Below are 21,450 nucleotides of genomic sequence, written 5' to 3' on the forward strand. Positions count from 1 at the left end.
GAGTTAATGAATGTTAATAGGTGCTTTGGAAAATATAAGAATGATTTAGACATCAGCTAAAATCCAGCTCAGAAAACTTGTGGTTCAGAAAAAAGCCCTCTATATAAATGAGGAATAGAAATGATCATCTCCATGAGAGCGTTTATTTTCTCGCTATCACATTATACTGACTAATGGTTTATCTAAAAGGTTCTTGATTGTTTTGTTTTTTTGGTTTTTCTGCAACAAGCAGGGAACACTTGCTTATCTGTGACCACTTTTATGTGTTTTGAAAAGAATTAACATTTAAAGTACCTTATAGTAATAATCAGAGAATTTGTCTGCTCTCTAAAAAGATAGATTTTCAAAGCTGGACCCCAAAACAATGATAGTTGATTATGGATAGTTGCTTAACTTTACTAACTTTATATTTTAATTATCTTCTGAATTTAATAAAACATTACTGAAGTAAGTATCCAGTAGCTATCCACCTTTCACTCAGAATCATAGTTGTTCAGAACTACAGAGAGACCAGTCAGCCAGCTTCTGTCAACCAATTCCTAGTGTTTATAGATAAAATAGAGCCAGACGCGTTGAGTGAGTAAAGGGTTAAAATGATAGCTTATCCTAGTCTACCTAGTTTTTAATAACAGTGACAGGTACTCTGTCAGAACCCACTCATCTGTAACTGAAGACTGAAGGAGAGGAACATAGAATTAAAACATATTCTCTTTTAATGAAAGTAACTTCTTAAGCATTCTCTCCTGCACTAGGCAAATGTTTTCAGATATCTGATAGAATATAAACGTAAGATGTCTATATGTATCATTATATTTTGAGATACTTTCTACTATCATAGCTTTAATCTGTGTAAAACTTTTTTTGGGGGGCGCCTGGGTAGCTCAGTCATTAAGTGTCTGCCCTCGGCTCAGGGCGTGATCCTGGCATTATGGGATCGAGCCCCACATCAGGCTCCTCTGCTGGGAGCCTGCTGCTTCCTCTCCCACTCTCCCTGCTTGTGTTCCCTGTCTCTCTGGCTGTCTCTCTCTCTGCCAAATAAATAAATAAAATCTTAAAAAAAAAACAAAAAAAAACCTTTTAAGTTTATTGTATGTTTGGAAATGCAGAATGAATAGAGAAGAAACTTTAAAGGTAGGAGTTTTAGGATGATAAGGGGAATAATGTGGGGGAAAATAGAAGGAAGAATTTCTTTAAGAAAAAGATGCCTTCAATAGGTTTTACCTCTCTATAGACCTAATGAGATCTAGCTTATAGATGGCAGTGATAAGTGGTAGTAGTTAACTTTGTGGAGGTCTGTGTGAGAAAGTGGTATTTTAAAAGCCTTATGTAATTAATCCTTACACTCTCCCTGAGGATAGGCTCTAGTGTTACCTCCATTTTAAAGATGAGTAAACTGAGACTTAAGAGAGGTTAAATAACTTGTTCATGGTCACACAGTAAGTGTTTGAGCAAGCATTCCTCCTAGATTTCTCTGATTCTGGAGTCCTGTGATGCTGTACTGCCAAAGAATTGGGGAATATTTTGCCTTGTTGGTGAGAAGTATTAAAGACTGTCACTCAGCATTTATTGAGACCTTAACACATGTTGATTACCACTATCCAGTTGTAAAACCAGCAGCAGATTTCAGAGATCTAATGTCTAAGAAGACATATACACATTTGAAAGAGATAAAAAAGATTTTAAAAGAAAACACAAATGGTTGTAAATTAATATAATCCAAACAGTCTAGATAACACTTGGTAACTAAATTAAACAAGATTAAAACAAATAGCCACAGTTCTTTTTTTTGATTGTTATAGACTTAGTAATAGAATAGCCTGGGAATGAAACTGGAGTCTGGCTGAATAGGAAGAAAGAATCCTACAGTGTCATCTTTGGGAATTGAAGTCTCTGTTGTGATGACTCAAATTCAGCTTTTTTTAACAAAATGTTAGTGCTTGAGGCCAGTGCTTCTCAGACTTGAATGTGCACATGAATCCTCTGGGGATCTTGTTAAAAAGAAGATTTGGATTCAGTAGGTCTGGCATGGGTCTTCGGAATCTGTGCATCTAACATGTTCCCAGGTGATGCCAATTCTCCTGCTCTAGGGACCACACTTTGAGTAGCAAGACTTTAGATCAGATTTAGAATTTGACCATTAACTCGAAAAAACAGACTCTTAAATACACAGAACAAACTGGTGGTTGCCAGAAGGGAGGTGGGTTGTGGGGGGTGGGTGAAATAGGTGAAGAGGATGAAGAGGTACCCCCAAAACAAATAACATTTGAGGTAGAGCATCAATTTTGAACCCGTCTGCGTATGTATCAAAGTAATACCTTTCATCAAGAGTAGCTGTGAAAGATAGGGATAGGTATAAATACTAATGTATTAGATAACTTTGAAGAAGATAAAATCACCGCAGTTTCAGCAAACCAACCTGACAATTATATATGAACAACTTATTAAATGTATTTAAGGTGTGTCTACTGAGTTTAATACCAGTGTACAGAAAATAAGTATAATTTTCAGACATTAGTTATTATAAGCAGGATAAATGATAGTTAAGAATGTGAGGCTCCAGGGGCGCCTGGGTGGCTCAGTCAGTTAAGCATCTGGCTCTTGATTTTGGCTCAGGTCACGATTTCAGGGTCACGGATCGAGCCCCACGTTGACAGGCTCCTCATTCAGCTGGGATACTGCTGGAGATTCTTTCTCTCCCTCTGCCCTTCCCTGCCGCTTGCTTGCTCACTCTTTCTCAAATAAAATCTTAAAAAAAAAAAAAAAAAAAAAAAAGGAGAAGAAGAATGTAAGGCTCCAAAGGTAAACTCCTCACCACATACTAGCGTTGTGACCTCAGGACAAGGTACTTTGCTCTCAGTGACTCCCTCCTCATCTCCAAAATGGGGATAATCCAAGTAAACATCTCATAAGGTTGTTACAGAGTTTTAAGAAAATAATACATATAAAGCACCTTATGTAATACCTAGCAATAAATTGTCTATAAATGATGGCTACTATTACTAGTATCAATACTATTTTTGTTAAGGGGCTTTGCCTTGCTAGTGCTAAGATACGATTCTAATTACATGTCTGAGTGTAAGCAGCATATGGTTCCTTTCAAGTTCTAAGGTAATAAATGATTTATAGGCTGCCCTCTGAGCCAGCTGCCACTGAATAATGTTGTTCCTGCATTTTAGGTTGCTTTTAATGCAGCAATTTTGATCATCAGATAAATACACATTGGGAAATATATTCATTAAATATTTATTGAGTAGCTACAAAGCATTGAGGTAAATGACTATTCCTTAATCAAACCCACTTTTAAAATATAACGATAACTAGCTCTTGAAACTCTTCATTAGTTTCAGTCTCTATATAACCATTACAGAGTAGTTGCTTTATAATTAACAGTAATCTGTGCTCAGAAAAGCACTAAATTTCTGTTGTCCTACACATAGGAGCTAATTTTATCCTAAAATGGTATTAATAACTTGCCATTTAAGTTTCTGTATTTCAGACCTAAGGATTTCACAGTCTTAGTGTCTACCTCTCCTTTCTTCTACTTAAGGCACATGCAGCCAAACCTTTCATTAGGTTAAGTATTAGTATGAACTAATTTGAGCTAGTCTCACTTTGTAGCTAAAACAACTGACTTAATTCTACAGCTTTTTTGAACCTTTTGATAGCAAATTTAACATGAAATAAACTTAAAATACGGACTCTTTCCCTTCCTCCCATGACTTTTTTCTGCTTTGTCAGAGAATATTTTAGGTAAGAAATGGCTCCTTGAGTCCTTCCTCTGAAGGTGTTCTCTTTGCTTTGAGTAGAATGATTTAAGGGTGATCAGTTTGAAAATGCCTAGAAGCCACACAGTTATACCTGGCTTAGAGAAACCCTTTTATTCGTGTGGTTCGTATGTCTTAAGTATATATGTTTTATACAGCTATTACAGCACTTTTCATTCTCCCTTGACAAACATTGGTATAAACAGGTATTTTTTTCTCTTTTCCTCTTGATAATTTTGGTATCAAAGATTACAAACTTAGAAGAACAGTTAGAGCAGTTTAGAGAGGAACTGGAAAATAAGAATGAAGAAGTTCAGCAACTACATATGCAATTAGAAATACAGAAAAAGGAATCTACTACGCGCCTCCAAGAACTTGAACAAGAAAACAAATTATTTAAGGTAATTAATTAAGAAAAACTTTGCCTATAAATAATTCATAATTTTTGTCTTGTCTTAGTATCAAGCATTTGCTGAGTCTAGCTGCTAAATAATACTTAAGAGGAACATTAACTGCAAATGGGTTTGCTTGGAACTTACTGTCAACCCAACATAAACATTTGAATTCACCATGAATGAAAAATTTTTGAGAACTTTTATCAAAATATTTTAAGAATTATTGACTTACAATTACTGTATGATAGCCGATTTTGTTTATTTGTACATTTTGGGCACTTTATCTTTTGTAACACTTAATTGAAAAAATATTCAGAAAATTACATGTAATGATCTATCCAACTGGATGGTTATTTTTGTCCCTAGGATGAAATGGAGAAACTGGGATTTGCCATAAAGGAATCTGATGCTATCTCTACTCAGGACCAAGATGGGTTGTTTGGAAAATTTGCTCAAATAATGCAGGAAAAAGAAATAGAAATTGACCGATTAAATGAGCAAATTACAAAACTTCAGCATCAACTTGAAATTACAACAGATAATAAGGTACACTAGTTTAAAATTATTACATGAAATTAAGCTAGAATTTTAAAGGGCAAATGGCTATTTTTCAGCTTCTCTTTGAGTATAAAAAATAAACCTTAATTCTCTTCTACCCATTAATTTTAATTTATTAATACATATTGACTTGGGGCACCTGGATGGCTCAGTTGGTTAAATGTCTGCCTTCCGCTCAGGTCACGATCCCAGCATCCCTGGGATCGAATCCCGCTGCTTTTCCCTCTGCCTGCTCTTGCATTCTCATGCACGCTCACCTGCGTGCGCTCTCTCTCTCTCTTTCCTTCTCAAATAAATAAAATCTTAAAAAAAACAAAAAAGACACATTGGCTTAAGAAGCTATGTATATTTTTTATTCCCTCTTAATATTGTCAGAGATTTTTTTTTTAATGTTTTTTTATTATGTTAGTCACCATACAGTACATCCCTGGTTTCTGATGTAAAGTTCGATGATTCATTAGTTGCATATAACACCCAGTGCACCATGCAATACGTGCCCTCCTTACTACCCATCACCGGTCTATCCCATTCCCCCACCCCCCTCCCCTCTGAAGCCCTCAGTTTGTTTCTCAGAGATTTTTTGTTTTCCAGAGAGTCTCTGGTGACTCAAGATTTCATCATATCTATTCTAACCAAATCTATTAAAAATTCTTCTATTTGATATGAATTAAATAAGATAGTCTGTTGTAGACTGTTTTTATTTTAATACTTCATTCTTTTCAATTAGAATGTACTGATATTTACTATTTTACTTATAGGAAATCAGCTACTAATGTGTAAATCACTTTATATTTAACAGACCTTTCTGAACAAAGTTAGAAGTAAGGTCCTTGTTTGATATGGGGACTGTTGATTAATATTAAAATTAATCTAACATGTCTGAGAAGTATATTATTTGTGTGAGATCAACACTTTGAGATCCTGCCCTTAAAAATAAAATTCCCAAAATGTAAATACATATTTGTCTGCTATTTGTTTTCATTAACAGGTTATTGAAGAAAAAAATGAACTGATAAGGGATCTTGAAACCCAAATAGAATGTTTGACGAGTGATCAAGAACGTGTGAAGAAAAATAGAGAAGAAGAAATTGAACAGCTCAATGAAGTGATTGAAAAACTTCAACAGGAATTGGCAAATATTGAACAGAAGACATCAGTGGATGCTAACCCTTTCCCAGAAGAAGCAGATAGTTTAAAACATCAGCTGGATATGGTAATAGCTGAAAAACTGGCTTTGGAACAGCAAGTAGAAACCACTAACAAAGAAATGGCTTTTACGAAAAATATACTTGAAGAAACCAATTTAAAAATGAACCAGCTAACACAAGAATTACGCAGCTTAAAGAGAGAACATGAAAATACAGAAAAAATCCAAAGTGTACCAGAGAATAGCGTTAATATGGACATAGATGACCTGAGCAAAACCACATCTGAACGGGAAGTTCACCTTACTGCGAATACCCTTAAACCCCTAGAAAATCAAAATTCTCAAAAATCAAAATTTTCTTTTGAAGAAAATAGAAGTTCCATAAGCAGTTTGGAAACAAAGGTGCTACAACTTGAGGGCACTGTGAGTGCAAAGGAGTTGGAACTCAGCCAGTGTTACAAACAAATAAAGGACATGCAAAAGCAAGGCCAGTCTGAAACAGAAATGCTTAAAAGGAAGATTGTAAACCTACAGAATATACTTGAAGAAAAAGTTGCTGCTGCTCTTGTGAGTCAAGTCCAACTTGAAGCAGTTAAGGAATATGCAAAACTCTGTAAAGATGAGCAAGCACTTTCATCCGAACTTGAAAGAACAAATGTACAGAATTTAAATCCAGTAACAGACAATGAGATGGAGCCAGATGTATTAGCATTAACCTTGAGAATATCAGAATTAGAAAACCAGGTGGTTGAAATGCAGACTAGTTTGATTTTAGAAAAAGAACAGGTAGAAACTGTGAAGAAAAATGCTTTGGAAAAAGAAAAGAAGCTACTAGAACTACAGAAGTTATTGGAGGAGGAGAAAAACCAGAGAGGTAAAGAAGGGAAAAGAAGTCCTGAAGAAGATTTTGAAGTTCCCAAGGTTAGGGTGTTTTTTATTTTGTTTTTACTTAAATGCCTTAAGGAATTCTCTTTTTCTTTGTTCCTTAAGCTGATTACTAATTTGCTAAATTAAATATGCTGTTCTTTACATCTAACAATTCATATATAGAGGGGTTTTTTCTTAATTTTTTTTATTATATTGTGTTAGTCACCGTACAGTACATCCCTGGTTTTTGATGTAAAGTTCGATGATTCATTAGTTGCGTATAACACTCAGTGCACCATGCAATACGTGCTCTCCTTACTACCCATCACCAGTCTATCCCATTCCCCCACCCCCCTCCCCTCTGAAGCCCTCAGTTTGTTTCTCAGAGTCCATAGTCTCACATGCTTCATTCCCCCTTCTGATTACCCCCCCTTCTTTATCCCTTTCTTCTCTTACCGATCATCCTAGTTCTTATGTTCCATAGATGAGAGAAACCATATGATAATTGTCTTTCTCTGCTTGACTTATTTCACTTAGCATATAGAGGGTTTTTATAAAAATACTACTTCTCTATACAATCATTATTATCACTAAAATAATGGATACAGACTATTTTGTGGTCTTTGAATCATGTTATTTATTTCACTACCATACTCATTAAGTAGAGCAGTCAGAAGAAAGGTAGAGATGTTAAGTTTAAGCAAATGTCCTTTGGAACTTGAATGGGGTTTTTTCCTGTTCCATCTGACATGCATGTTATTTGATCATTACTTTTAGGTAATGGAAAATATCAAAATATATTAGTATTCTACTGAAGTAACATATCAGTGATAAGTCATTAGGTTTTGCAGATTTTATACCTGAGAATAGATTCTTTTCTTTCTTAGAAATAATTTGTATTTCACCCTTGTAAGTCTACTTATGTAAAGATCTGAAATGGCATTTATTTCATAGCATAGGACAAAGATAGAAGGACTTTAATTTTCAAATTGTCACTTTATATACTTATAATTTTGAGTACTAAATGTTCAGTCTTATCTGAATACTAGGCAATTAACTAACATATCAAGATTCTATAAGTATATAATTTGTTTATATATTTTATACATTTAATAGGCTTTTCTCTCCTAGCTCCCCGAACTATAAATTCCTGTGGTCATATTAAAATATTGACATGACTTTCTATGTATATAAAACTTGTAAGAAATATCTTAGTAAGACTTGGAATTTTTTGAGGAAAGTGATATAAATACGAAAGTGTTCTGAATGGTAACAATATTTTCACTAATAATTTATAAATATTTAGGATATATACTAACATGATGTATCTTTCATTCCTAGAAAATAATTTTTTTTTTTACTGTCTCAAGAATATAAAATGATAGTTCCTAAAAAAGCCTTCCTATTTGTTGAAAGAACGTGAATCATTTCTACACCCTTTTATCTGATAAGCAGTCATTCCAGAAAAAGCTTCATTAGAATGTGTATAAGTGCTTTGACTTTGACTGTATTTTTTGAAAATAATGTGTTTTTAAATGTTTTCCACTACCATTCAGACAGCTACTGAGCCTATTCATACCGGTGAAGAAAATGGATTTTTTTGTCAACTTGAGGCTCTTAGAGCTGAATCATCAGCTATCAAAGAAGAACTTGCCAATTATAAAGAGAAAGCAGAAAAGCTTCAAGAAGAGCTTTTGGTAAAATAAGTAACATTCCTCCTATTTCACTTACTTTTACATATCTTAATTTCATTTTAAAGTATATTCTCTTCTATAAACAAAAAGCTAGAAAAAAATCTTTTGTGGCTTTGATGAAAAGTTGTTACAAATTTCTTTACTAGCAAGTTCTTGCTTGGTTTTCCTTGAAACTTTTATAGAAAGATGCTTTTAGTCTCTAGTCTGTTAATGAATGAAGAGAAAGACAGATGTTAAAGAGAACTCTATATCCCGTGAAAACCAAAAGAGGCTGATAAAATAATTTCACTTCTTTGGTAATCTGTTGACTATTCATATATACAAAATACATATGGAGTCTATGAGTGCTTCTGAAATATTTTTTCCTATTATTCTGAGGAAAATGAACATATTAGCATGAATACTCTCTCCTCTCTACCCTAAATTCTACATTTAATATTTTGAATTGAATGTTCTGTTCTGTCTGTTCATTATGTTTTAGGTAAAAGAAACAAATATGACATCTCTCCAGAAAGACTTAAGCCAAGTTAGGAATCAGCTCACAGAAGCAAAAGAGAAATTATCCTCCTTCTTAGAAAAAGAAGATAAGACTGAGGTACAGGAAAACAGAAAAGCCTGCATAGTAGAGCCACTTCCAACTAAAGTGGGTAAAAGTTTGGCATCCCAGACAGAGGGGACTCTCAAGTTCAATAGCAGCTGTCAGACTTCACAAGTTCTTTTTAGAAATGCAGGAGTCCAGATTGATTTACAGAGTGAGTGTTCATCAGAAGAAGTCACTGAAATAATCAGTCAGTTTACTGAAAAAATTGAGCAGATGCAAGAACTCCATGCTGCTGAAATCTTGGATATGGAATCCAGACATATTTCAGAAACTGAAACCTTAAAGAGGGAGCATTATGTTGCCGTTCAGTTACTGACGGAGGAATGTGGTACCTTGAAGGCAGTGATACAGTGTCTGAGATCTAAAGAGGTATTTGGTTTTCATAATACATGTGTTTTCTACATTCTGTGTTTTAACCCCCAACTTCTTTGTTTTTAAAAGAAAAAGAAATTTGGAGTAGTCTCTTATGATAAAACTGCAGTTTTATTTTCTTTATTTTATTTTTTTTTATTTTTTAATGATTTTTTATTATATTATGTTAGTCACCATACAGTACATCCCCGGTTTCCGATGTAAAGTTCGATGATTCATTAGTTGCATATAACACCCAGTTCACCATGCAATACGTGCCCTCCTTACTACCCATCACCGGTCTGCCCCATTCCCCCACCCCCCTCCCCTCTGAAGCCCTCAGTTTGTTTCTCAGAGTCCATAGTCTCTCATGTTTCATTCCCCCTTCTGATTACCCCCCCTTTCTTTATCCCTTTCTTCCCCTACCGATCATCCTAGTTCTTATATTCCATAGATGACAGAAATCATATGATAATTGTCTTTCTCTGCTTGACTTATTTCACTTAGCATTATCTCCTCCAGTGCCGTCCATGTTGCAGCAAATGTTGAGAACTCGTTCTTTCTGATAGCTGACTAATATTCCATTGTATATATGGACCACAACTTCTTAATCCAGTCATTTGTTGAAGGGCATCTCGGCTCCTTCCACAATTTAGCTATTGTGGACAATGCTGCTATGAACATTGGGGTGCATATGGTCCTCCTCTTCACTACATCTCTATCTTTGGGGTAAACACCCAGTAGTGCAATGGCTGGATCATAGGGTAGCTCAATTTTTAACTTTTTAAGGGACCTACCTTCACACTGTTTTCCAGAGTGGCTGTACCAACTTGCATTCCCACCAACAATGTAGGAGGGATCCCCTTTCTCCACATCCTCTCCAACAATTGTTGTTTCTTGCCTTGTCTATTTTTGTCATTCTAACTGGCATAAGGTGGTATCTCAGTGTGGTTTTGATTTGAATTTCCCTGATGGCTAATGATTTTGAACATTTTTTCATGTGTCTGTTAGCCATTTGTATGTCTTCATTGGAAAAGTGTCTGTTCAATTCTTCTGCCCGTTTTTTGATTTGTTTATTTCTTGTGTATTGAGTTTGAGAATTTCTTTGTAGATATTGGATACCAGTCCTTTATCTATAGTGTCATTTGCAAATATATTCTCCCATTCCGTGGGCTGCCTCTTAGTTTTTTTGACTGTTTCCTTGGCTGTGCAGAAGCTTTTTATCTTGATGAAGTCCCATAAGTTCATTTTATCTTTTGTTTCTCTTGCCTTTGGAGATGTGTCATGGAAAAGGTTGCTTTGGCCGATGTCGTAGAGGTTGCTGCCTATGTTCTCCTCTAGAATTTTTTTTTTTTAAAGATTTTATTTATTTATTTGACAGAGACAGAGACAGCCAGCGACAGAGGGAACACAAGCAGGGGGAGTGGGAGAGGAAGAAGCAGGCTCATAGCGGAGGAGCCTGACGTGGGGCTCGATCCCACAACGCCGGGATCACACCCTGAGCCGAAGGCAGACGCTTAACCGCTCTGCCACCCAGGCGCCCCTCTCCTCTAGAATTTTGATGGATTCCTGTCTCACATCAAGGTCTTTCATCCATTTGGAGTTTATTTTTGTGTATGGTGTGAGAGATTGGTCAAGTTTCATTCTTTTGCATGTAGCTGTCCAATTTTCCCAGCACCATTTATTGAAGAGACTGTCTTTTTCCCACTGGATGTTTTTTCCTGCTTTATCAAATATTAGTTGCCCAAAGAGCCAAGGGTCCATTTCTGGGCTCTCTATTCTGCTCCCTTGGTCTGTGTGTCTGTTTTTGTGCCAATACCATGCTGTCTTTGTGATCACAGCTTTGTAGTACAGCTCGAAATCCGGCATTGTGATGCCCCCAGCTTTGTTTTTCCTTTTTTTTTTTTTTAATAATGATTTTTTATTATATTATGTTAGTCACCATACAGTACATCCCCGGTTTTCGATGTAAGGCTCAATGATTCATTAGTTGTGTATAACACCCAGTGCACCACGCAATATGTGCCCTCCTTACTACCCATCACCGGTCTGCCCCATTCCCCCACCCCCCTCCCCTCTGAAGCCCTCAGTTTGTTTCTCAGAGTCCATAGTCTCTCATGTTTCATTCCCCCTTCTGATTACCCCCCCTTTCTTTATCCCTTTCTTCCCCTACTGATCATTCTAGTTCTTATGTTCCATAGATGAGAGAAATCATATGATAGTTGTCTTTCTCTGCTTGACTTATTTCACTAAGCATTATGTCCTCCAGTGCCGTCCATGTTGTAGCAAATGTTGAGAACTCATTCTTTCTGATTGCTGAGTAATATTCCATTGTATATATGGACCACAACTTCTTAATCCAGTCATCTGTTGAAGGGCATCTCGGCTCCTTCCACGATTTAGCTATTGTGGACATTGCTGCTATGAACATTGGGGTGCATATGGCCCTTCTCTTCACTACGTCTGTATCTTTGGGGTAAACACCCAGTAGTGCAATGGCTGGATCATAGGGTAGCTCAATTTTTAACTTTTTAAGGGACCTCCACACGGTTTTCCAGAGTGGCTGTACCAACTTGCATTCCCACGAACAATGTAGGAGGGATCCCCTTTCTCCACATCCTCTCCAGCAATTGTTGTTTCTTGCCTTGTCTATTTTTGCCATTCTAACTGGCGTAAGGTGGTATCTCAGTGTGGTTTTGATTTGAATTTCCTTGATGGCTAATGATTTTGAACATTTTTTCATGTGTCTGTTAGCCATTTGTATGTCTTCATTGGAAAAGTGTCTGTTCATATCTTCTGCCCATTTTTTGATTTGTTTATTTGTTTCTTGTGTATTGACTTTGAGAAGTTCTTTGTAGATCTTGGATACCAGTCCTTTATCTGTAGTGTCATTTGCAAATATCTTCTCCCATTCCGTGGGCTGCCTCTTAGTTTTTCTGTTTCCTTGGATGTGCAGAAACTTTTAATCTTGATGAAGTCCCATAAATTCATTTTATCTTTTGTTTCTCTTGCCTTTGGGGATGTGTCATGAAAAAGGTTGCTTTGGCTGATGTCGTAGAGGTTGCTGCCTATGTTCTCCTCTAGAATTTTGATGGATTCCTGTCTCACATCGAGGTCTTTCATCCATTTGGAGTTTATTTTTGTGTATGGTGTGAGATAGTGGTCAAGTTTCATTCTTTTGCATGTAGCTGTCCAATTTTCCCAGCACCATTTATTGAAGAGACTGTCTTTTTCCCACCGGATGTTTTTTCCTGCTTTATCAAATATTAGTTGCCCAAAGAGCTGAGGGTCCATTTCTGGGCTCTCTATTCTGTTCCATTGGTCTATGTGTCTGTTTTTGTGCCAGTACCATGCTGTCTTTGTGATCACAGCTTTGTAGTACAGCTCGAAATCCGGCATTGTGATGCCCCCAGCTTTGTTTTTCCTTTTCAACAGTTCCTTGGAGATTCGGGGTCTTTTCTGGTTCCATACAAATTTAAGGACTATTTGTTCCAGTTCTTTGAAAAACGTTCTCGGTATTTTGATCGGGATAGCATTGAAAGTGTAGATTGCTCTGGGTAGCATGGACATTTTAACGATGTTAATTCTTCCGATCCATGAGCATGGAATATCTTTCCATCTTTTTATGTCTTCCTCAATGTCTTTTAAGAGTGATTTATAGTTTCTAGAATAAAGGTCCTTTACGTCTCTGGTTAAGTTAATTCCAAGGTAACGTATGGTTTTTGGTGCTACTGTAAATGGGATGGATTCCCTGATTTCTCTTTCTTTGTTCTCGTTATTCGTGTACAGAAATGCAACTGATTTCTGAGCATTGATTTTGTATCCCGCCACGTTACTGAATTGCTCTATAACTTCTAATAGTTTGGGAGTGGCTTCTTTTGGGTTTTCCATATAGAGTATCATGTCGTCTGCGAAGAGAGACATTTTGACTTCTTCTTTGCCGATTTGAATACCTTTGATCCCTTTTTGTTGTCTGATTGCTGTTGCAAGGACTTCTAGTACTATGTTGAATAATAGTGGAGAGAGTGGGCATCCTTGTCGTGTTCCTGGTCTTAAGGGAAAGGCTTCCAGCTTTTCCCCATTGAGTATAATATTTGCTGTAGGCTTTTCATAGATGGCTTTTATGAGATTGAGAAATGTACCCTCTATTCCTACACTCTGAAGGGTTTTCATCAGGAAAGGATGCTGTATTTTGTCAAATGCTTTTTCGGCATTAGTTGAGAGGATCATATGGTTCCTGAGTCTTTTCTTGTTGATATGATGTATCACGCTGATCAATTTACGAATGTAGAACCACACTTGCATCCCAGTTATGAATACCTCTTGATCATGATGGATAATTTAATGTACTGTTGGATTCTATTAGCAAGGATCTTATTGAGGATTTTGGCATCCATATTCATTAGGGAAATCGGTCTGTAATTCTCCTTTTTGATGGGGTCTTTGCCTGGTTTGGGGATCAAGGTAATATTGGCCTCATAGAATGAGTTTGGTAGCTTTCCTTCTGTTTCTATTTTTTGAAATAGCTTTAGGAGAATAGGTATTATTTCTTCTTTGAATGTTTGGTAGAATTCTTCAGGAAAACCATCCAGGCCTGGAGTTTTGTTATTTGGAAGGTTGTTTATCACTGACTAAATCGCTTCATAATTAATTGGCCTGTTTAAAAAATCAATTTCTTCCTGTTTCAGTCTTGGTAGTTTATAGGTTTCCAGGAATGCCTCCATCTCTTCCAGATTGCTAGTTTTTTGGCATATAGCTGTTGATAAAAGTTTCTAATAATCCTTCCAATTTCATTGGTGTTGGTCGTGACCTCTCCTTTTTCATTCATAATTTTAATAATCTGGGTCCTTTCTCTTTTCTTTTGGATAAGTCTTGCCAGTGGTCTTTCAATTTTATTGATTTTCTCAAAGAACCAGCTTCTTGTCCTCTTGATTTGCTCTACTGTACTTCTGGTTTCTAATTCATTGATTTCTGCTCTAATCATGGTCAACTGCTTCCTCGTGCGTGGATTAGGCCTGTCCCTCTGTTGCTGTTCCAGCTTCTTGAGGTGAGAGTATAAAAACTGCATTTTAGATTTTTCTGTTCTTTTGAGTGAGGCTTGGATGGCTATGTATTTCCCCCTTAGGACTGCCTTTGCAGTATCCCATAGGGTTTGGACCGTTGTGTTTTCATTCTCGTTGGTCTCCATAAATTGTTTAAATTGATTTTTGATTTCCTGGTTTATTGAGTCATTCCTGAGCAGGATGGTTCTTAGTCTCCAAGTGTTTGAGTTTCTTCCAAATTTTTCCTTGTGGTTGAGTTCCAATTTCAGACCGTTGTGGTCTGAGAATATGCAGGGGATAATTTCAGTCTTTTGGTATTGGTTGAGACCTGTTTTGTGTCCCAGAACATGGTCTATTCTTGAGAATGTTCCATGGGCATTAGAATAGAATGAGTATTCTTTGGTTCTGGGGTGTAGTGTTCTATATATATCTATGAGGTTCAACTCGTCAAGTATGGCATTCAAAGCCTTTGATTCTTTGCTTAGTTTTTGCCAGGGTGTTCTGTCTGTTTCTGATAGTGGGGTATTGAGGTCCCCTACTATTAATGTATTTTTATCTATATGTCTCTTTATTCTGGTTAAGAGTTGGCTTGTGTATCTTGCTGCTCCCCTGTTGGGGGCATATATATTTGTAAGTGTCATATCCACTTCTTGGATACATCCTTTAAGAATAATATAGTGCCCTTCTGTGTCTCTAACTATAGTCTTTAGTTTAAAATCCAATCTATCTGATATGAGAATTGCTACCCCAGCTTTCTTTTGAGGTCCATTTGTGTGATAGATGGTACTCCATCCCTTTACTGACAGTCTGAATATATCTTTGGGTTCAAAATGAGTCTCTTGTAGACAGCAAATGGATGGGCCATTTCTTTTTATCCGGTCTGCAACCCTGTGGCGCTTTATGGGAGCATTTAAGCCATTCACATTAAGACTGAATACTGAGAGATATGATTTTAATGATGCCATATTGCCAGTAAAGTCTTTGTTTGTATCGGTTGTGACTTTCTGTTCTGTATCCCTCTTGGGGCCTTTTTACCTTTATAGAACCCCCCTTAATATCTCCTGTAGGGCTGGTTTCGTGGTTACGAAATTGGTTAATGACTGGTGATTCTGGAACGTCTTTATTTCTCCATCAATTCTGAATGACAGCCTTGCTGGATAGAGGATCCTTGGCTGCATGTTTTTCTCTGAAAGAGCTTTAAAAATGCTCCCCCCCCCAACCCTTTCTCTCATTCCAGGTCTGTGTAGACAGGTCTGACGTAATTCTGATACCTTTGCCTTGGTATGTGAGAAATTTCTTTGCCCTGGCCGCTTTCAATACTGTATCCTTGCATCTAATATTTGCGAAATGCACTATGACGTGACGTGGTGTAGGTTTGTCGTGGTTGAGCTTGGGAGGGGTCCTCTCTGCCTCTTGGACACGAATGTTTGTTTCCCTTGCTAGATTAGGGAAGTTTTCAGCTACAATTTGTTCAAATATCTCTTCTAGACCTCTGTTTTTCTCCACCCCCTCGGGGATGCCAATGATTCTGACATTGGATAGTTTCATTGAGTCAGTAATCTCCCGTAACCTACATTGGTGGGCGTGGATTTTTTTTAAGTCCAGCTTCTTTTTTCGTTTTTTCTTCTACTAACCCATCCTGCAATTCACTAATATGTTCCTCTGTCTCGGTGAGCCTGGCCGTCAGAGCCTCTAGTTTTGATTGCATTTGGCTCATAGAATTTTTAATTTCTGTCAGATTCGCTCTCATTTCTGTCCTTAGGGATTCTATATTCTCAGTAACATTTTCATTAATACTTTTTCAAGTCTACTCATCATCTTGACCATTGTTACTCTGAATTCCATTTCTGGTAATTTGGTTACATCCCTATGCATTATTTCTGTGGCAGAGGCCACAGACTCATTGTCTTTTCTTTGCTGGGGGGGGGCCTTCTCCTTCTCGTCATTCTGATGAGGAGAGGTTGCGGGGTTGTCCAGAGCCCAAATTATTGACCAGGACCCAGGCCGTGCCCCTTGTTTTATAGGGATCTTAGGGATGTGGGCTTCTTCTTTAAAGATTTTATTTATTTATTTATGTGGCAGCCAACCAGCGAGAGAGGGAACAGAAGCAGGGGAGTGGGAGAGGAAGAAGCAGGCTCCCAGCGGAGGAGCCCGATGAGGGACTCCTTTCCGGAACGCCGGGATCACGCCCTAAGCCGGAGACAGGCACTCAATGACGGCGCCACCCAGGCGCCCGGGTTGTGGGCTTCTTGATTTTTCAGCCTGCCTTCTGTGTTCTGGGGGAGGGGCCTGCCGCGCCGATACTCAGGCCACCCTGTTTGGGTAGAGTCTCGGCGTCCCCTGCGAGGGGGGATGGGGATGGGCACTCTCTGAGCCGGTATTTCCAGGCTTTTGTTCTCTGGCGGCTTTCCCTGGCGGTTTGCTGTGCCTCTTCTGAGAGTCAGAGCAGCAGCGGCCGAATTTCAGCCTCTGTCACAGAACAGAGGGATCGTGGACCGTTCTCCACTGATGTTCTGGCCACTTTAACTCTGTTACTGTTGGTGCTGCTCAACCCTGCAGCATCCGGGATGTGCGCCCCACACCCGGCGTCCCAGCCCTCACTTCCAGGGCCGGCGCGTCTCTGTCCTTTGTGTTTCTAACGCCGCCAGCCGCCAGCCGCCCTGCGCGCTCCCGGAGCTCCCGGTCTCAGTCTGGTTCCAGCGAGCGCACAGGAGTTCCGGAGTTCCGTGAGAAGTCTGATGGCACACCCGACTCACGGTCTCAGTCTGCTGTTTTGCGGGTGCCGTCTGCGAGTCTGCCTGCTCCCCGGTGCAAGTGGCTACCGCTTCCTGGCGCCCGAACACGGCGGCTCCCTCCCCCTTCCGTTTGTCTTCCAATATCTGCGCGGTTTCACGGCTCCCCGCTTCGTACCTCAGTACTCAGCGCTGGAGATGTTCATTTGTAGAGATCCAGATGTATCTTCCTGCGTCTCAGGCTGATTCCGTGGATGTTCAGGCTGGTCTGGTACCTATCCAGCTCCACTCAGGGGACCGGCTGAAAAAGGCGTCCCCTACTCCTCCGCCATCTTAACTCTCAGAAACTCATAAAACTGCGGTTTTAAATCTTTTCGTTGTGTAGTCAGATAATAACTTTCCTCAAAGTTCCTCTGCTAATTTGGAATATTATTCCTTAATTGATGAATGTCTTCTTATGGTAATATCCATTAGGAAAAAAATAGAAGACTTTTAAACCATGGTTAGGTCCATTTATTGTAAAAGGTGTAACAGATTTAATTGAATTTTTCATTTGTTTTTTGACAGCATTATAAAAGAACAAAACTATTCATTGGGGCCTATTTTAATTAAGGCAAAAAATGTTATGTATTCTTTTGTTTTCTTTAATTAGGGATCCTCAGTTCCTGAATTAACACATTCTGATGCTTACCAAACTAGAGAAATATGTTCCAGTGGTAAGTTATATAAAGTTCTGACATTTTTGTAGTACTCATTTAAAAAGTATTTGTTTCTTTTTAATAGTCAGTGGTTGATTTCTTTATTTTAGATTCTGGATCAGACTGGGGTCAGGGAATTTATCTTACACAAAGTCAGGGATTTGATCCAGCATCAGAAGACCGAGGAGATGAAGGTGAAGGTTCAACAGATTCATTTCCAAAGAAAATAAAGGTACTGAAAGACAGATATCTTTTAGTGAAACTAAGCCTGTGTGGTTTCTGTAATGAACATAGAAGTTTTTTAGAACTTACATAGTAAGCATAGCAAGAAAGAATCTTCAGGATCTGTTTAGTGTTATTCCTGTATTTTCCAGATAATAAAGGACAGTATATTTAATAATTATTTGTCTAAAGATTTTTAAAAATAGTTTTTATTCCTGGTATTTTTAAGTGCCAAAATTATTAAAGCAATCTCAAGGACTAGAATTTATCTCAGCATATTTCTTTTGGCCAAATTAGTGGTTAATCATTAAATCCAAGAAGAGCACATCAGCTAAGTAGAAGGAACTTACAGGTGAGAGTTACACAAAGTCATAGACTGTCTTCTGGGATTGGCTTACCCCTCCCTAAGAAGGCAGCCAGTAATGATAGCCTCATGTTTTCTTCTTGGAGTGGCTCTTCTAAGTCAATCTAGCTAGATAAAGCTACCTTGCTTAAAATTTATGTTTCTTTGTGTGTCTGTCTTTGAAGAAGTTGTCAGAATTCTGGCCTTTGGGTTTTCATTTCTAGGGATTACTGAGAGCTGTCCATAATGAAGGCATGCAGGTGCTCTCCCTCACTGAGTCTCCCTATAGTGATGGAGAGGACCATTCTGTTCAGCAAGTGTCAGAATCTTGGCTAGAAGAAAGAAGAGCTTATCTCAGTACAATCTCTTCTCTTAAGGATTTAATTACCAAAATGCAAGTGCAAAGAGATGCCGAGGTACTCAATATTGTGCATCTTAATAGTTTTATATAACTTTTATTAATAGTAAGGCACTTTTCATGGGGCGCCTGAGTGGCTCAGTCATTAAGCATCTGCCTTTGGCTCAGGGCGTGATCCCAGGGTCCTGGTATCGAGCCCCGCATCGGGCTCCGTGCTTCACTGGGAGCGCTGGGAGCCTGCTTCTTCCTCTCCCACTCCCTCTGTTTGTGTTCCCTCTCTCGCTGGCTGTCTCTCTGTCAAATAATAAAATCTTTAAAAAAAAAATAATGCACTTTTCAGATTAAATTGTTGTCTTTTATGATGTAATTACACACGAATTACTACATTTCATTTAAATGCCATAAGCCACACACGAAAGCAAATCCATACTTTACTTTTGGCTTATACTGTTTCTTTTGGTTGGTAGATAAATATCATTTTTAGAGTTTTTTAAAACATGCTTATTTGATAACTAACTTTTGTTTTTTATACTCTGCTAGGTTTATGATGGTTCCCAGTCTCATGAGAGCTTCCCAGACTGGCGAGGTGAACTTCTGCTTGCTCTTCAGCAAGTTTTCTTAAAGGAGCGCAATGTTTTACTAGCTGCATTTCAAACTGAGCTGACAGCTCTAGGTACTATAGATGCAGTTGGATTATTAAACTGTTTGGAACAGAGAATACAAGAACAGGTATCAAAATAAAACTTTGAAACAAAGAATGCTTTTTAATAGTAATAAGCAAGTGAGTTATGGATTACTTTTGTAGAAGGTCTGAAAGTTAAAATTTTAACAAGATCCACTAAGAATATTAGAAGAAAAATTATTACCTTAAATGTTTTATGTTAGAAAATAAGCAGGACTGAAAATTAAGGAGACATTCATCCAACTTAAGAAGTTAGAAAAGAGCAACAGAATAAGCCCAGAGAAAGTAGAAGTAAGCTATGGTAAGTTCTTGTTGTCCACAGTAGTTGGATTCTGTAAAGTTACTGTGAATGCTGAGCCATTGCTATAGGAAAAGTACAGCAGGTAGGTTCCTGTAAGCCCCTGGTCATGACATTTGTCAACCAATCAATACATAATTCTGTTTTGTGTGTGTTTTTGTTTAAAAACACCTTATTTATGAACTCATGGCCAAGAGCCCTATATAACTCATGCCTAAACGAAGCTTATTACATATATTCTCTGCATAAAATACAGCCGTCTTGTGATGAGTGACATAGGTAGTTCTTCATCTCTGTGCTTAGGTACCATTTTAAACAGCAAAGTCGCCAATAAAGAATATAAAAAAGCAAAAAAAACACAGTACTGAATAGATGGCACAAAGGACACATGTTTGCAGTAGAAGAGATGAAAGAAAACAGCAGAATGGGACCTAGTTCCACTTCAGCTGGAAGCACACATGCACGGCTGGCAGTTTAAATATTTTGCCCCTCTTTGCGTGTTTACAGATGACTGTCAGAGCACCACAAGTATTGATTTGGGGTCACAGATAAATTTTAGTGAATAGGCAGATTTGTAGATACGTAACCTACAAATAGTGATGTTCAACTGTAATAAAGAGAAATGAAGTTAGTGAAATGTGGTATGTTAGTACACTAGAGAGAATAAAAACTTATACGAGTTTCTTCTTTGAAAGATGAATAAGATAGAAACTTTTCTGGAGAATCAGTTAAGGAAAAAGGTAAAGCACGTTTTTATAAAAGTTAGAAATTAAAATGGGATCCGAACTAAAGATAACTGAGATATAAAATAATAGAATATTATGATTAATTTTATATCAGTTCAAAAACTTGGGTGAAATGGACAAATTTCTAGAAAAATAATCACTTCTCAAAACTTATTTAGGAAAAAATAGAAGAACCTGAAAAGACCTATAACTAGTAAAAAAAAAAAAAAAAATAGTTGAAAAACTACTAACAACACTTAGTGCCCGGTTCTTCATTTTTAACTACATTCTCCATTAAAAGGAGCTAGGACTCCTCGGAGAAATGGCCGATTCCTGGGCTAGAGCAGAGGGACATACAAGATGAACTGGAGTATCTTGTTTTGCTAACAAGGACTTGCTCAGAGAACTAAGGGGAGATGTCAAAAGATCACAGAAGCCAACTTGGAGGAGTTCCCAATGTCCACATTTAGGACAATTGGAACATCATACTAAATAATGATAGTGACAGATTATAAACCAAAGAGTAGAATAAGAATTCATAAATTCATACTAATATAAATAAATGGATAAAAATTCTTTCTTACAATAGAATACCAGAAAGTGGATAGAAGAAATGATGAAGATAGATCACCTTTTGTTAAACATTATAGTAATAACTCAAGCAATAATATTCCAGTGGAAAACCTTACAGATACCACCTTAACCAAGTGATCAGAATTAATATCACCAGTAATAGAATGACCAGACATCATGTACTTCCTGATACGAAGTACACTACCTCACTTTTGTGTATAACTAAAATCTACTCACGAGCACATATTAGACCAAAACAGATTGAGGCCACTGTACATCTGTCAGAATGGCCAAAATAAAAATCAGGGGAAATACCAAGTGCTGGTGAGGATGCAGAGAAACTGCATCTCATACATTGCTGATAGGAATATAAAATGGAAGAGTCACTCTGGAAAATGAT

At 37.6% G+C, this 21,450-nt stretch overlaps 1 protein-coding gene across 15 annotated transcripts in view; it reads left to right on the forward strand.

Annotated features, from left to right (window-relative positions):
- AKAP9 (A-kinase anchoring protein 9) overlaps positions 1–21,450 on the forward strand; it is a 200,793-nt gene that overhangs the window by 155,704 nt on the left and 23,639 nt on the right. For 13 of the 15 annotated variants that reach the window (XM_057304094.1, XM_044386405.3, XM_057304099.1 and 10 more), the window contains 9 exons: positions 4,013–4,165; positions 4,526–4,705; positions 5,706–6,785; positions 8,288–8,428; positions 8,907–9,395; positions 17,804–17,867; positions 17,960–18,081; positions 18,639–18,830; positions 19,313–19,501. In XM_057304094.1, the coding sequence (XP_057160077.1) occupies positions 4,013–4,165; positions 4,526–4,705; positions 5,706–6,785; positions 8,288–8,428; positions 8,907–9,395; positions 17,804–17,867; positions 17,960–18,081; positions 18,639–18,830; positions 19,313–19,501 (2,610 nt within the window). The remainder of the gene's footprint in view (positions 1–4,012; positions 4,166–4,525; positions 4,706–5,705; positions 6,786–8,287; positions 8,429–8,906; positions 9,396–17,803; positions 17,868–17,959; positions 18,082–18,638; positions 18,831–19,312; positions 19,502–21,450) is intronic. The other 2 variants (XM_057304102.1, XM_048212858.2) reach the window with 1 other exon arrangement.

This window comes from Ursus arctos, unplaced genomic scaffold, assembly GCF_023065955.2.
Source record: "Ursus arctos isolate Adak ecotype North America unplaced genomic scaffold, UrsArc2.0 scaffold_3, whole genome shotgun sequence".
In the NCBI taxonomy this organism is placed as follows: domain Eukaryota; kingdom Metazoa; phylum Chordata; class Mammalia; order Carnivora; family Ursidae; genus Ursus; species Ursus arctos.